At 40.3% G+C, this 13,567-nt stretch overlaps 1 protein-coding gene across 2 annotated transcripts in view; it reads left to right on the top strand.

The window, feature by feature from the left end:
• The window catches only part of anapc1 (anaphase promoting complex subunit 1), a 101,601-nt gene that overhangs the window by 34,793 nt on the left and 53,241 nt on the right, over window positions 1-13,567 (top strand). For both annotated transcript variants that reach the window (XM_030069903.1, XM_030069902.1), the window contains exons 25-32: window positions 1,042-1,120; window positions 1,846-1,882; window positions 3,551-3,624; window positions 4,304-4,482; window positions 7,912-7,998; window positions 10,729-10,868; window positions 11,113-11,231; window positions 12,648-12,778. In XM_030069903.1, coding sequence (XP_029925763.1) covers window positions 1,042-1,120; window positions 1,846-1,882; window positions 3,551-3,624; window positions 4,304-4,482; window positions 7,912-7,998; window positions 10,729-10,868; window positions 11,113-11,231; window positions 12,648-12,778 — 846 coding nt within the window. The remainder of the gene's footprint in view (window positions 1-1,041; window positions 1,121-1,845; window positions 1,883-3,550; window positions 3,625-4,303; window positions 4,483-7,911; window positions 7,999-10,728; window positions 10,869-11,112; window positions 11,232-12,647; window positions 12,779-13,567) is intronic.

The following is a 13,567-nucleotide window of genomic DNA, read 5'->3' as shown; positions in this document are numbered from 1 at the left end:
TGAATGAACACGTGGAGTTATGTACTTAACAAAAAAAGGTGAAATAACTGAAAACATGTTTTATATTCTAGTTTCTTCAAAATAGCCACCCTTTGCTCTGATTACTGCTTTGCACACTCTTGGCATTCTCTCGTGGTCGACCATGTTTGGCCCTTCAGAAAACAACTTTGTATATGCCCCAGCTTCTTGATTTTTTTTCAGAGCTTTGAGATACATACATGGACTGTTCAAAGCATTAATGGTTAGTCAGATATATGTATTGGTTTCTGGATGGCAGCCACTCCAAATCCAAAAAAAAGTTTTCGTGTCAGATTTTTATTGGTCCATAACTGCATGTGGGAATGTACGAAAAAATCTGATCTCTGTTTAAATTCAAAGCTTACTCTTTCTTGGGATATCAAACAATTTTTCTTTATGCAAGCTCTTCTTTTTTATTTTTGATCCAAGATATGGGGCTGTTTCACCACTCTCGAATATTGAAATTCCTCAATATTAATAATATTATTGTAGCTTGCTTCTGTGTCTTATATTCATTTATTGTTTTAGTATTTGTCCATTATTAACCTAAATATAATGACGATTGCATCAGAAACTTACATTTATTTGTCACAACATCAGATTCATACTACAGTTGGGGTTTTTATGTTAAATTTTATGTAAAAAAAAAAATGTGTCTGATGATGATGAATATTCATAATGTATTTTGAACATAAAAACCCGAACTGTAGTATGAATTTTTCCCTTTCGCCAACCACCTTTCAACAACCACCAATGAAGGAGAAAAAGGTCTATGATCCCTGCTCTACCCCTTCTGCAAAACAAAACTTGTGGCTGCGTTGCATTGTGTGATAATTTGATCAGATTGGCTCTAGAGAGCCGATTTTGCTCTTTGAATCTGAGGGACTGACCCATACCTGACGTTTTGGAAATATCCCAATGTAACGTCACCTGATCTTCGTTTGATCACATGAACTGCGCCAAGACTTGTGCCTGTTTTAGCTGCAGATAGTAATCAGTCATCTTTCATTCTGTCTCCCTCAGAGTTATGCTCTCTATATTGTCGGAGATGAGAACGCTACTTCGACTGACGTGTCAAAGTACCTGGCCAAGCTCTCTGCAGGTGAGTGTGTTTGTTTGTGTGCATGCGTCCATGTGTATGTTTTTTGACTCGTCTTTGATGGCATCTTGTGAGAAGTTGTAATTGACCCCTTTGACTACGTCTTAGAGTGTGCACGTGTATGTGAACACTATTGACAACCACTCCTTATTACCTGCCAGTATAGTTCTTTCCTTCAGGGACCGGTAACACAGAAAGAATGGGGAGTGACGTAGGCTTCTGTATCAGCTGTTTCCCTCCTTTTGTTTCTCCTTCAAAGAAAGACCAATTCTCTGTGGAGATGACAGAAGCCGCTGTAACTGTGATCAGCCCTCCTCCAGCTGAACAATAAACCGCTAATGTCACCAAGAGGCGCATAGCCAAGCTCCTCCACTGACACAGATTTGGAGATTGACTTTGTGGACTAGTTGACAGTGTGCACGGTTTTCCTTTTTTTTTTTTTTTTTTAGTACCCTAGGCTCATTAGTGGAAAAAAGACACAATCAAAGCAACACCATGGATGTAGTCATGCTCTAAGCCAGACAAGAATGAATATGTCACCTTGGTTTGACCTGGTTTGCATTTATAGCGGCCTCTAGGGCCAGTCAGGGCAGTTTTGAAAATGCTGGAACATAGTGACAATATGCATATTGTAATTTCCTTAATTTTTTATCAAAGCCTGATCAGCAGTGCTTGAGGTACAATTCTTTTGTCTCTTTTTCTCCCACACCTGTGTTCCCCTTCCTCAGGTCAGAAGTCCTGTGCGAGTGAACCGGCCTATAAAAGGTAATTTGTCACTGAGCCAAAACTTGCCACAGTCTACAGGGAAAATGTAAAGCTGGTTGAAAGTCACTAAGTAACTTTATTGCTTCTTGAAAATGTCAAAAACACACCATTGCAATTTATAAAGAATACACATGTTTAGGAGATCTTTAGTTAAAAAACATTACAGTATTTCATTTATACTGATATTAGGCATTTAGCTGGAGCTGTTATCCACAACTTAAAGAGTAACTCAATACTAAATCACACATGGCAGAAAATGTCTGCTGCAGTGCCCCCTAGGGGTTGAAACTCTCAGGCATGTTGCCCCTCTGGCCACACCCAGTCACTGATGTGGTAGCAGGCATTTTTAACAGCTGTCAATGGCAAAGTACCTGCAGCTACATCAGGAAACTGGATCAGGAAAGGATCCATTAATGGACTGACCCCACATTCTCTGGAGGCCATTACAGAGCAGGGAATGAGAAGGAAGCTCAAGTGTCTTTTGGCGTGTGACACCCATCTACTGGATGGTGTTTTTGATGCTTTATGGAGTACTTGGGTTTGGGGTGTTAGGTAAGGGTTAGTGCTTGCAACAGTCGGTTTTTCAATGATGCTGTCGTGGCGATAATGGTGATGGCAGTGATGATGATGATGTTATTCATTTATGATGTTACACATTTCTCCCGGTTAGTATGTTTATAGTGTTGATGTTGCAAAGGGCTATACAATCTCCCTCTATGATTCTGCTTTGAGATGGTTTGACTGTAATTTTATTGTGTAATATGTGTAGTATGGTGGCAGACCAGTTTCCAAATAAGTAAGTTGTATCATATATGGTAATGTGGCTGAAAGTTTCAGCCCCTAGAGGGCAGTGCGGTAGAAGTTTACTGCTGATGTTAAGTCACTCTTTAAAATGAGCCCAATGATTCAAATTGTAGGCTATCAAAATTACTAGTTGATTTCTTGAGCCATCATATTGTGATTCCTGTGAAGATTTTTCAGATCTGAGGACAGTGCAAAAGTTTGTGCTTATGTGCACAGCAGTAAAATAAAATGATGGAAAGATATAGACAAAAAAATAGAAATAGATATAGAAAAAAAAATCCAATGGTTTCAAAATCACACAGTCTGCTCTTGGAGCAAAGTGAAAAGTAATTGCTGAGAGAAGTTCACTCTGTAATAACACTGTACACTTTAAGAACTAATTCGGTTGTCCTGATTTGATAGTAGCCAGTTCTGATTTTAGCAGGGTTCCTCTTACTGTTTCTTGGTTTCAGTGAGAAATGCTAATGAAACAAGCCATTTTAGAAAAGTGTCTAGAATAATGCCCAACTAAACTTCTTACTGTGAAGGTATCCCTTGAAAAATGCGAATTTTCTTCCTTCGTCTGTTTATCCTAAACTGGCAGTGAAATTCATGTAGGGCTACACTTTTACTTTATTTCTATAGGAGTCCTGATTTTTTAGCAGACATCACTCCTCTTGATTTTAAATAGAAATTTCCCGTGTCTGTAGTTTAAAATCTATCTGTAGGTTTTGTGTTTTGTCTTGATCATATCTCGGTTTGATTTGGTCATTACTTACTGTTTTTGTTTTAGCGGACCTGTGGTTTTCAGTTAAGATCAATCAATTGTTCAATCATTCAGTAATCAATGTTCTTGCTAATATTCAGTATATATGTTGGTTGTAGACAGAGCAGTGTGAAGTTTGATTTGTCCAGTGAGAACCTGGCTGAGAAGCTTGTGGTCTGGCTCACCTCAGAAGGTAAGATAAGCAGCTGTTTTTCAACTCTCAGCCATTAAGTACTTGACTTCTTATTCATGCAGATTGACATGTTCATACCCAGGAGCTACCCAGAACAAGCACAGATACCCATGTTTCATAGGCAACTGGCACTCTTAGAGGCAAACCAAACTGGAGTTCCTGTAAACGTGTTACTCATTCTTAACAAAGAGCAGACATAACAAAGACAAGATAATAGGGAATTATCAGAGAAGTGCAAGTTGATACTTATTCCCTTGTGAAGAACATTTTTCCTTGTTGTCTTATGGCAAACAAACTTAAAACGTCTCAAGAAATTATAGCACAGAGAATGCATTTTTATGGTTTGAGGACCATTCATTGCATGCTCCATATTTTGTGTTTGGCAAGTAAACATCTGGGATCTTTTTCCATGAGGGCAAATTAAGAAATATACAAGGGCGCTGTTATCAAATCTAAGAATGTCATGTCAATACATTCTTCTCATGTTGTCTTAGAGAGGACAAACGTCTTAAGAATGCTAGAAGTAGTTGAGAAGTAGTCTACCAGAAATAGAACACAAGAGGAAGGACGTGCCATCCTTGATTAAAAGTAAATTTCCAGGATCTTTATTTGTCATTTGGTGTTCTTTGGGTTTTGAACCACAGAAATAACGTCCGTTCCACTGCTGTCGTTGGTCCAGGTTTTACCTTGAAGGACTTGGAGTCGGTTCCCTTTGGTGTGGCGCTGCCAATCAGAGAGGCAATCTACCGTTGTCGGGAGCAGCCATGTTCTGATTGGTCAGAGGAGGTTTGTCTGCTGATTGGGCGTCAGGACCTGACCAGACAGGCCCACAAGATGACCCTGGCCAAGGACAAAGCTGTGAGTGTGATATGAGTTAACACCAAAAGCCTTATGTTGAAAAATGTATGCCATAGATTCCATGAACTTGAAACAGAAAGCACATGCTTAGAACAGCAAATTCTCGTGTTGGCCTAACTACTGCATGTTGTTTTGACTGCAAATATGTACAGTGATCCCCTGCATTACCCTCTGGTGTGTTATCAATCATCTAAAAGTCAGTGGGTGTAGAAATGAAGGGTTTCCAAATTAAAACATCTTGGGAAAAAAGATGCCTGAAATTAGTCAGGGGGCCATTTCAGAATAGGGCTTCAGACATGACATTTGCTGACATGTTTGGGTAAAAGCTGACAACCTATTTTTTCTGTTAGAAGGGACCCATGGAAGACGTTTTAGGGTGGTTGTCATGTTGAATTTCTTGTCTTGTGACTTTTAGAAACCCTTTTATCCTTATAGTCTGAGGGTATTTGGCCGTTTGTGCATGCTTTTCAATTTCTGTTTATAAAACCCATTCAAAATGTTTTACCATAGTAAAGCTTGGTATCCTTTTTTCAGCATATCATCACCTATATGACCCAGCCATTATTTTTGTCATTTTCGCATACTGTATCAACATATTGGGCCCAAAACTCACAAAAAACTAAAAATCGGATTTTAAAATACAGGGTTTTTACTGGGAAAAGGCAGAAAGATGCTTACTAAATTATTTTGAAGATTCGAAATATAATCATGTGCTGGAGAATTTATGATAGGCATAATTCCACCCCTGTTTTTGGGTGATCAGATTTTGACATAAGCTGGTTGAAGCCACTTCATCTTCAGAGTTCTGTATTCTGCATACAATCCAGGCAAGATCCCTGTTCTTTGATTGTGTAGTTAGTTTTGTGTCTGCATCAAATTTCTGGTGTCACTTGCCCAATAACTTTAGGAGGGGGGTTCTGGGACCCATTTTAGCATCTTTGAGCTGAAACAGCCTTGGTGGAAATGAGATTGACTTTGATCTGCCTGATTTCAGTTTTATTTGAGGGGTTTCTTTTTGAGGTTCACTTCGTCTGAAAGCTGCAGTCTGGGAGGCATGAAAGGTCCCTTTCCCATCAAGGGTCTCCTCATTTATGTCTATGTTGTCATTTGTAAACATGATGTATCCAGGAAGTCTTGCCTCGTCAAAGTTTAGTGGAATAAATACCTCATCATTGTCAAAGTATTGCTTCAGAGTCTCATTTGCGATAGTAGTATCTGGCCTCAACACTGACTCATAGCTTATGCTGCGCCCGGCGGAATGAAGTACCTGCACCAAGTTCTTTGAGCGTGTAGCCTGGTGTACCGCAACTCCAATTCCAATTTGTTTTGGTGTTGGTTTCCTTTCACCAGATGCTAAGAAAACAATGTCAGTGCTGCGCAGCTTTGTGTTCAGGGTTTGTTCATCCTCATTTTCGTGGTCACCATAACTGCTACCAATGCAAAGGAGTCATAACAGCATGTACAGACTCTATGGCGCAATTTTTTCAACATGATGCTGATCTATCCCACCAATTAGTGACATCATGCGTTGGGGAGTCCCTGATGTCTGCCTTGATCTTTAATGACACCCAGTACAGCCAACTCAGTATCTCAGTTTCAGAACTAGCCATATTCATCGCTTCAGTGTTATCTTGGGATTGCTGTGTGTCATCGATTGTTTTCTTTAGGTTCTGGAGAGCAGCCTGAGCTGTCATTTCAGGAAATAGTAACATTGGCTCAGTTGGACTCAGTGATTTCACAAATAATGCTTTTCCCTGAAGCAATTTGTAAAGTTTTGTCTTGAAATGCTGACTTTTGTATACTCCTGATTCAACGTCAAATTCTACAATATGTTCACAGTATCTTTCCCAACCTGTTTTCAATGAGTATATTTCACCTCTGGCAAGTCCTGCTCTAAGTTCTTCTGCCACATTGTGTAAGCAAATGGTACATGGATCATGTGCATCTACTCCTGATGAGGTGCTTTGGTACTTCCTGGAACAAGCACTGTAGCAGATAAGATGATACTTACCTTCTGCAGCAATCAAGTCATTGACTCCAGCAAGCCTGTATTGTAATTCTGTCTGAGCTAAGTGAAGAATCTTTTTAGATGTATTCAAGACTTGGATGTTGTGAAATTTGTTCCCAGGCTTATCCCTCTGACAAAAAATACATTTATCCCAATTATTCCCATTGAACTTCTGCTGGAGCGAGGACATGTAGGTTCCACTGAGTCCTTTTCTTCAGGGGAGGATGTGGTGGCATGTGTGCTTTCAAAGCGCTTCTTAAGGCGATCAATGATAGTGACATTGGTGAAAGCAGCATAGCATGTTTTGTGCCACTGGATCTTTTCAGTTTCTGTGTCCAGAAACTCTTCAATCCGATCCAGAGTATCAGCATACTCAAAATCTTTGTGTTTGACTCGTTCACTTGCTCTGAGTTTAATGCACTTTAGTCCATCCTCAAATGACTTACTTAGTCGTTTATCTTGCCTGTTTTTCCCATAGTCATTTTGACAAATAAACCATTTTTGCCAATTAACATCACTTGCTTTTCCACATTTTTTAGATGCTATAGCTCCCACTGGCTCCATATCGGTTCGAGTGAAAAGCCAACTATGGGATGGGGGTTGTGGCTGATATATACTTTGTGCATCAATTACCTCAATGCACAACAGGTGTGTGAGTCCAATTAGTTTTACTCAGGCCATGTGTAACTACACACAGGATACATCAGCCATCCTCCATCCCACACAAAGACATATTCATCACTAGTATTGTGAAAAAAGTCTGATTTTACCACTTTTAAGTATACAGTGATAAAATTACACAAAAATAATATTCTGAGATGACAACCAGGCTAGAACACATGCAAAGGGGTTAAATATTAATATTGGATAGGTTGTCAGCTTCTACCCAGAGATGTCAGCAAAGTTGTCAATTTCAGTTTGTGCCCCGTGACTAAATTGATCAGTGTTTCAAAAACACAGAGGATACTATCCTCAATACCAAAACTGTTTTGAAAATAAAAGTCTCAAGACCTATAATTATAATAACAACCCATAATATGCTACAGGTTTGTACCAGCAACACTTTTGTGAGAATAGCTGCTTTTTCTTTTTCTTTCCAAATAGCTGCTATATAGTTGGTGATATATAGTTTTGAATTGCAGCTTGTTGGTTCCAAATCATTAAGCTCTCTGGGACAAAACATCACTGTCACTGAAGACTGCGGTGTTAAAACTCTCTATTTATGGTTCTGGTTCTAATTTAAGTCAGGGCTGTTGCCTTTAGTATATTTACATCCATTGGTTTACACTGTGTACTGTTGGCATCACAGGTTGTGACTGTGGCTAACATTGTGTGTCTTTTGCTGATATGTAAATATTTCTGGGTGGTTAAGATGATAATAATGATGATTTAGTGAAGTGCTTATTTGTGTGTGTCTTCAGTCTGTAAGTTCAGGCTTGTCTTTGGAGCCTCCCACCACCACAGAAGCAGATGAGGAGGAGGATGGGATGTCAGACATAATCCAAGAGGTACCACCCAACCTAAACATTACTTTTATTTAGTATAATCAGTCCATCTTTACTCTACAGAATGCCTGATGTGCTTATTTTTACTATTTATTCAGAAGTGGGTTTTTAGCAGCACAGTTTTACTTCTTAACATCAAAGGTTTCTGTTCAAGCAGTCTGACTGGTTGAAAGCCATGTGTTACTTACTATAACATCACAGGAGCCACATCTCTTTATCTGTATTATTCTGATTCAACAGCTGTAAAACTAGCAGCCAATTATCTTGTACCTACAACAAACGAAACAACGTTCTTCATGTTGCTAACATAAGATAAGTGTCCAAGTATAACTTTTGATGTGGATTATGAGTCTGAACGATAATAAGGCTAACATTACTGGCAATCAAACTCCCTGTTTTCAGCTCGTACTTATGACCAAATTACAGTCAATTAATCAATCAATCAATCTTTATTTATATAGTGTCAAATCACAACAAGGGTTATTTCATGATGCTTTACAGGTAGAGCAGGATCAAGACCACGCAGTACAGATTACAGTAGAAAAATACAAAGAAACCCAACAAATTCCCTCCTGAGCATGCTCTTGGCGAAAGTGGCGAGGTAAAACTCCCCTTTAATGGGAAGAACCCTCAGGTAGAACCAGACTCAGGGCAGGTGATCGTCTATCTCTACTGGTTGGGTGGAGAGGGGAGAGAGAGAGAGAGAGAGAGAGACAAAGAGACAGAGACAGGGGGATAAGGACAAACTGGGACAAATGACAACAACAGAGTATCCTGACAGGTAATCTAAATGGTAGTGACACGCAGCATCCAGCCTTCTCGTCTGCAGCTGGATGACCTTCCAGGATGAGCAGGACAGTATGACCTAGACAAGACATAGAAAGCACAATGAAGGGGGAGAAGAAGAGAAAAGAAGAAGAAAAGAGAAGAAGAGGGAAGAGGAAGATTAGGAAAGAGGAAAGTGCTCAGAGCATGATATGAAGTCCCCCGACAGTCTAGGCCTATAGCAGCATAAGTAAGGGCTGGTCCAGGGCAACCTGGGCTGGCCTGAACTATACGCTTTGTCAGAGAGGAAAGTTTTAAGTCTACTCTTAAAGGTAGAGAGAGAATCTGCCCTCCGAACTGAGACCAGAAGTTTGTTCCACAAACGTGGATCCTGGAATGGGAATGATCTGCCTCCCATTCTAGTCTTAGAAATTTTGGGAACCACCAGTAAACCTCTGTTTTGAGAGCGCAGTGCTCTGGCAGGGAAATAAGGAACTATGAGCTCTTTCAGATAAGATGGTGCCTGCCCATTGAGAGCTTTATAGGTGAGGAGAAGAGTTTTAAATTCTATGCTAGATTCTACAGGAAGCCGATGTAAAGAGGCCAATATTGGAGTAATATGATCTCTTCTCCTAGTTTTAGTCAGCACAGGTGCAACAGTGTTCTGGACCAACTGGAGAGTCTTTAATGACTTGCTCGTACAGCCTGATAATAAGGAGTTACAGTAGTCTAACCTAGAGGTAACAAAGGCATGGATTCATTTTTCTGTGTCGCTCTGAGACAGGATATGCTGGACTTTTGAGATATTATGCAAGTGAAAAACGGCAGTTTTAGAGATCTGTTTAATATGGGAGTTAAAGGACAAATCCTCATCAAAAATAACTCCGAGGTTCCTTACCGTGGAACTGGAGGTCAAGGTAATGTTGTCCAGAGTAGCTATATCATTAGAAACTGATTCCCTAAGGTATTTAGGGCCGAACATGATAACTTCAGTTTTTTTCTGAGTTTAATAGTAGAAAATTTCATTCAGTTTACTTAGCTGAGAGGTTCCTTTGGCTTTACGGATAAGTACAACTGAGTATCATCCGCATAACAGTGGAAATTTACCGAGTGTTTCCGGATAATATCACCTAAAGGAAGCGTATAGGAAGGTCTACTTCTGGATAACTTTACCTCCGAAAACCAAAGCCGGCCCGGTCGGCATCAGGGGAGCCGGCTGCGGCTCCGGTCGGCATCAGGCGGGCCGGCCGCAGCATCGGCCGGTAACGCGCCCACCCGGTCAGGTCTGCCGGATCTGACAGATGAGCAGCCGGTGCCGCGGTCGGCTTGCCTGATGCCGACTGTGGCGATCGTCATTTCCGGTAAGTGCACAACGGGAAGTGTGCCAATTGAGACACCCTTCACTGTCGAAATTCGCGCACTGTGCCGGTAAGTGTACTGTCAGCTAAGTGCACTTACAGACAGTGCACTAACGGAAGTGTGCGATTTGAGACACACCAACTGTCCAATGTTCAATGTCAATTCCATAAGTAAGCACAAGGTTGAGAGTGTGGTTATCTTTATGAGTAGGTTCATTCACTCTCTGAGAGAAGCCAATTGAGTCCAATAATGAGATGAACGCCGTGTTAAGAGAGTCATGATGTTATTTACCATAACATTCAGGCCTCGAGGGTTGTCTTGCTTAAATAACACCCTGTTTTATAGTCATACAGTTAAGTGTATTTACACCTGGCAGCTGGCCCCTTCAGGCGTAGTCTCCTGTTGCCAACTGAACTGATTAGGTCAACAAAACCTTGAAAATTTGTCACCTATCCTAATTTAGGGTTTTCAACTAACTTTAAACCTATTGCCACCAAGATCAGTTACTGTCAACCAGTTTTTTTTTTTAGGTGATCTTTCTTTCCCTTTCCTTTCATTTTCTTTCCTTTCTCTCTTTCTTCCCTTTCCTTTCCTCCTTGCCCTATCCAGGTGACAGGACTGATCTGGAGTCAGGACCTGCGGGTCCATGAGGTCAGGAGGCTCCTCCAGAGCTCCAGGCCGGTTCGGGTCAGTGTTGTCCAGCTGCCAGAGGTTTCTGACCACGAGTACATAGAGGAGAAAGAGAACAAGTGGGTACAGTGTGTGTCTGTGTGTGCTTCCTGGATGCATTCACTCAATAGACACTCACAGATTGCAGCTTCTGTGGATTAAAGGGTAGAAAAAAGAAGGGCCAGATCACTTCTGATGATAGTAATCGGATTTATAGCCTTGGTATTTCTTTTGTTTCAGCTCCCGCTTTTGACACTCTATTGCACTCATGAAAGTGTGTTCACATTTTCTCTTCCCCTCTCGCTATGTGTCTCTGTCTCCCAGACTTCTCCAGTTGTGTCAAAGGACCATGGCTCTCCCAGTTGGGCGAGGCCTTTTCACTCTCTTCTCTTACCACCCCGTGCCGACTGAACCCTTACCTGTGCCAAAACTCAACCTGACAGGTAATGTGGTTTCCTTACATGAAGGAAACACACACTCTTTCACCGTCAGTATTTTCGCAACATAAGTATTGTGAAAATGTCGTATCTTTGGGTCTCTGGTGATTCCCATCCTTATCGTCCATCAGTAGCACAACTCAAAAACTACTGGACAGATTTGCATGAAACCTGGTGGGAAGGTTTGTTATGGAATCTTTCCCATAACTCTTTGGGGCCAGTGGGCCTCAGCGGGTTGTGGCAGTGCGTGAAGATGAGCACAAATGGGCCCTAGTTTCGAAATGCATCTACGTAACATCATGAAACCCAGAAAGGAGTTTGAGGGGGTTAAAGTGACATTAACAAACAACCAGCCAGTATTACCAATCAACATGTGTTGATAGGTAATACTGAACAATAATAGCTATAATAACATACTATAAATTCTTGATAGTGTGTAAGGGATTGAGCTCTACCATTTTTAAAAAAAGTGTATTTACGTAATACTAAGTATTTCTTTTGTTAACAAAAAATGACACTAAAAGTAACTAAAAAACTTGCAAATTTGATGTTGGTAAATCTGTTTTTACCCTTCGCAAAAAAGGCGGTATATCTCATTCATGACAGCCTTGAGTTTTGGCAGATTTTAAACACCCATTGATATTTTCCATAGATATTTTTGAGTGTAGACTAAATGGCGGCGATGCTAATCTACTGCATACGAAATGAAGCAAAACAATGAGCAGCAACCATGTATGTGCCAGAGTTTGATTATCTTAAGCAGTACTGGTTACCAGATGTTTATTTCTGCTCAGTCTTGAAATTTTTGGGTGGTGTAAACATCTTAGTCCAATTTCACTTTATTATTATTATTTTTTTTTTTATTTTGTTTTGGTTTTATTTACTGCACATATAAAATAATACAATACATAATGGAACAGTGGAACAAAAATGCATATAAAATGATGAAGTGGGGAAAAAATGTTCCAGCTCGCATGTGTCAAAAAGCAATTGAGGCAGCTGACTGCACTGGCAGTATGTTTGTTGAAAATAACACCCACTTTACTGAGTGCATTACAACACCATCTGCTTCCAGCCAACGCTGGAATGTCTGGTTCAACATTTTTTTTTTTTCTCATGAGGTTTTCGTGGGAGTTTTTCCTGATTGAGACATTCGACTTTCATAATGTTATGTAGGCCTTTGAGACTTTGAGACTGTGATTAAAGGCTATAGAGATAAACTTGACTTGATGTTACAAGCAGCCTCAGGGAGCTGCTCAGTACACTGTCAGTAATATTTTGGGAGGCACACTGCTTTTTAGCACTGTCCTGCTTTAAATTCATACACTTAAATGCGAATCCAGATGTCTAGTCTTAATCTGTCCATTTATTTATTTATTTATTTTTGTCTACTCTGTGTTTTTGTTACTTTGTCCCTGCCAGGCCGCGCTCCCCCCAGGAACACCATGGTAGATCTCAACAGCGGGAACATTGACGTTCCTCCCAACATGACCAGCTGGTCCAGCTTCCACAACGGAGTGGCTGCAGGACTCAAAATAGCCCCTGCCTCACAGGTCAGTGTGACAGCCAAGCTTCACTACAAAACTGCCAAGCCAGTCTTTCCAGATTTCCTGCTGCTCCTGCAGGCTGCCCTTGTGTCACTTCATGTTCTCACGTCCACTCATAGATGTGCATATAGGTTTGTGTCCAAAGTATCTACATGCTTTAAAAAGTCTAATTTGTCTAATTTAATTTTCTATAACGAAAAAAATTCTATTACAGTATCCCGAATGCAGTTATTAAACATTCTGATTTCAGTCAATCATATGCGCATTTATTTTCAATTAACCTTAATTTTGACGAGCTGTAAAATTAGATAGTGGTATTGAAAGAGTATGTATTATTCTTTTTGATACACATTAGGTGATGGTTATACGCAGAGTTGGAAAACAAGAAATAATGTACCAGACCACACACTACAGTCTTCTCCGTAGAATAAAATATATATAGCAGAGTCCCTGTTTTATTCTATGATGAGAGTTGGAAAGCAAGACAATCAAAGTAAGACAAATGACATGGCAAATGGCTTGTGTAGTTTCACTAAAAGATGTAAATCAGGACCAACAGTAGTGCTGGTTTTATTTTACTACTCGCACCTCAGGTTGGACACGCCATGCGTGCCCACTCTTAGATTAATACAGAACAGGGTCATTTTCTGTTATCATTGAAGAGAAGAATACATTGATTTTGCGTCCATGTTCTTGTACTTGTAATTGTAGTTTACAGAAAATTTGTCTAAAGAAACAGAACTCTTTGTTTTGTTCCTGAGTTTTCTAGCTCTTGCACATCAAATAAACCTCCCT

This window comes from Myripristis murdjan, chromosome 15, assembly GCF_902150065.1.
Source record: "Myripristis murdjan chromosome 15, fMyrMur1.1, whole genome shotgun sequence".
Classification (NCBI taxonomy): Eukaryota; Metazoa; Chordata; class Actinopteri; order Holocentriformes; family Holocentridae; genus Myripristis; species Myripristis murdjan.
The sequence above is the reverse complement of the archived record's forward strand: the minus strand, read 5'-3'. Positions and strand labels throughout refer to the sequence as shown.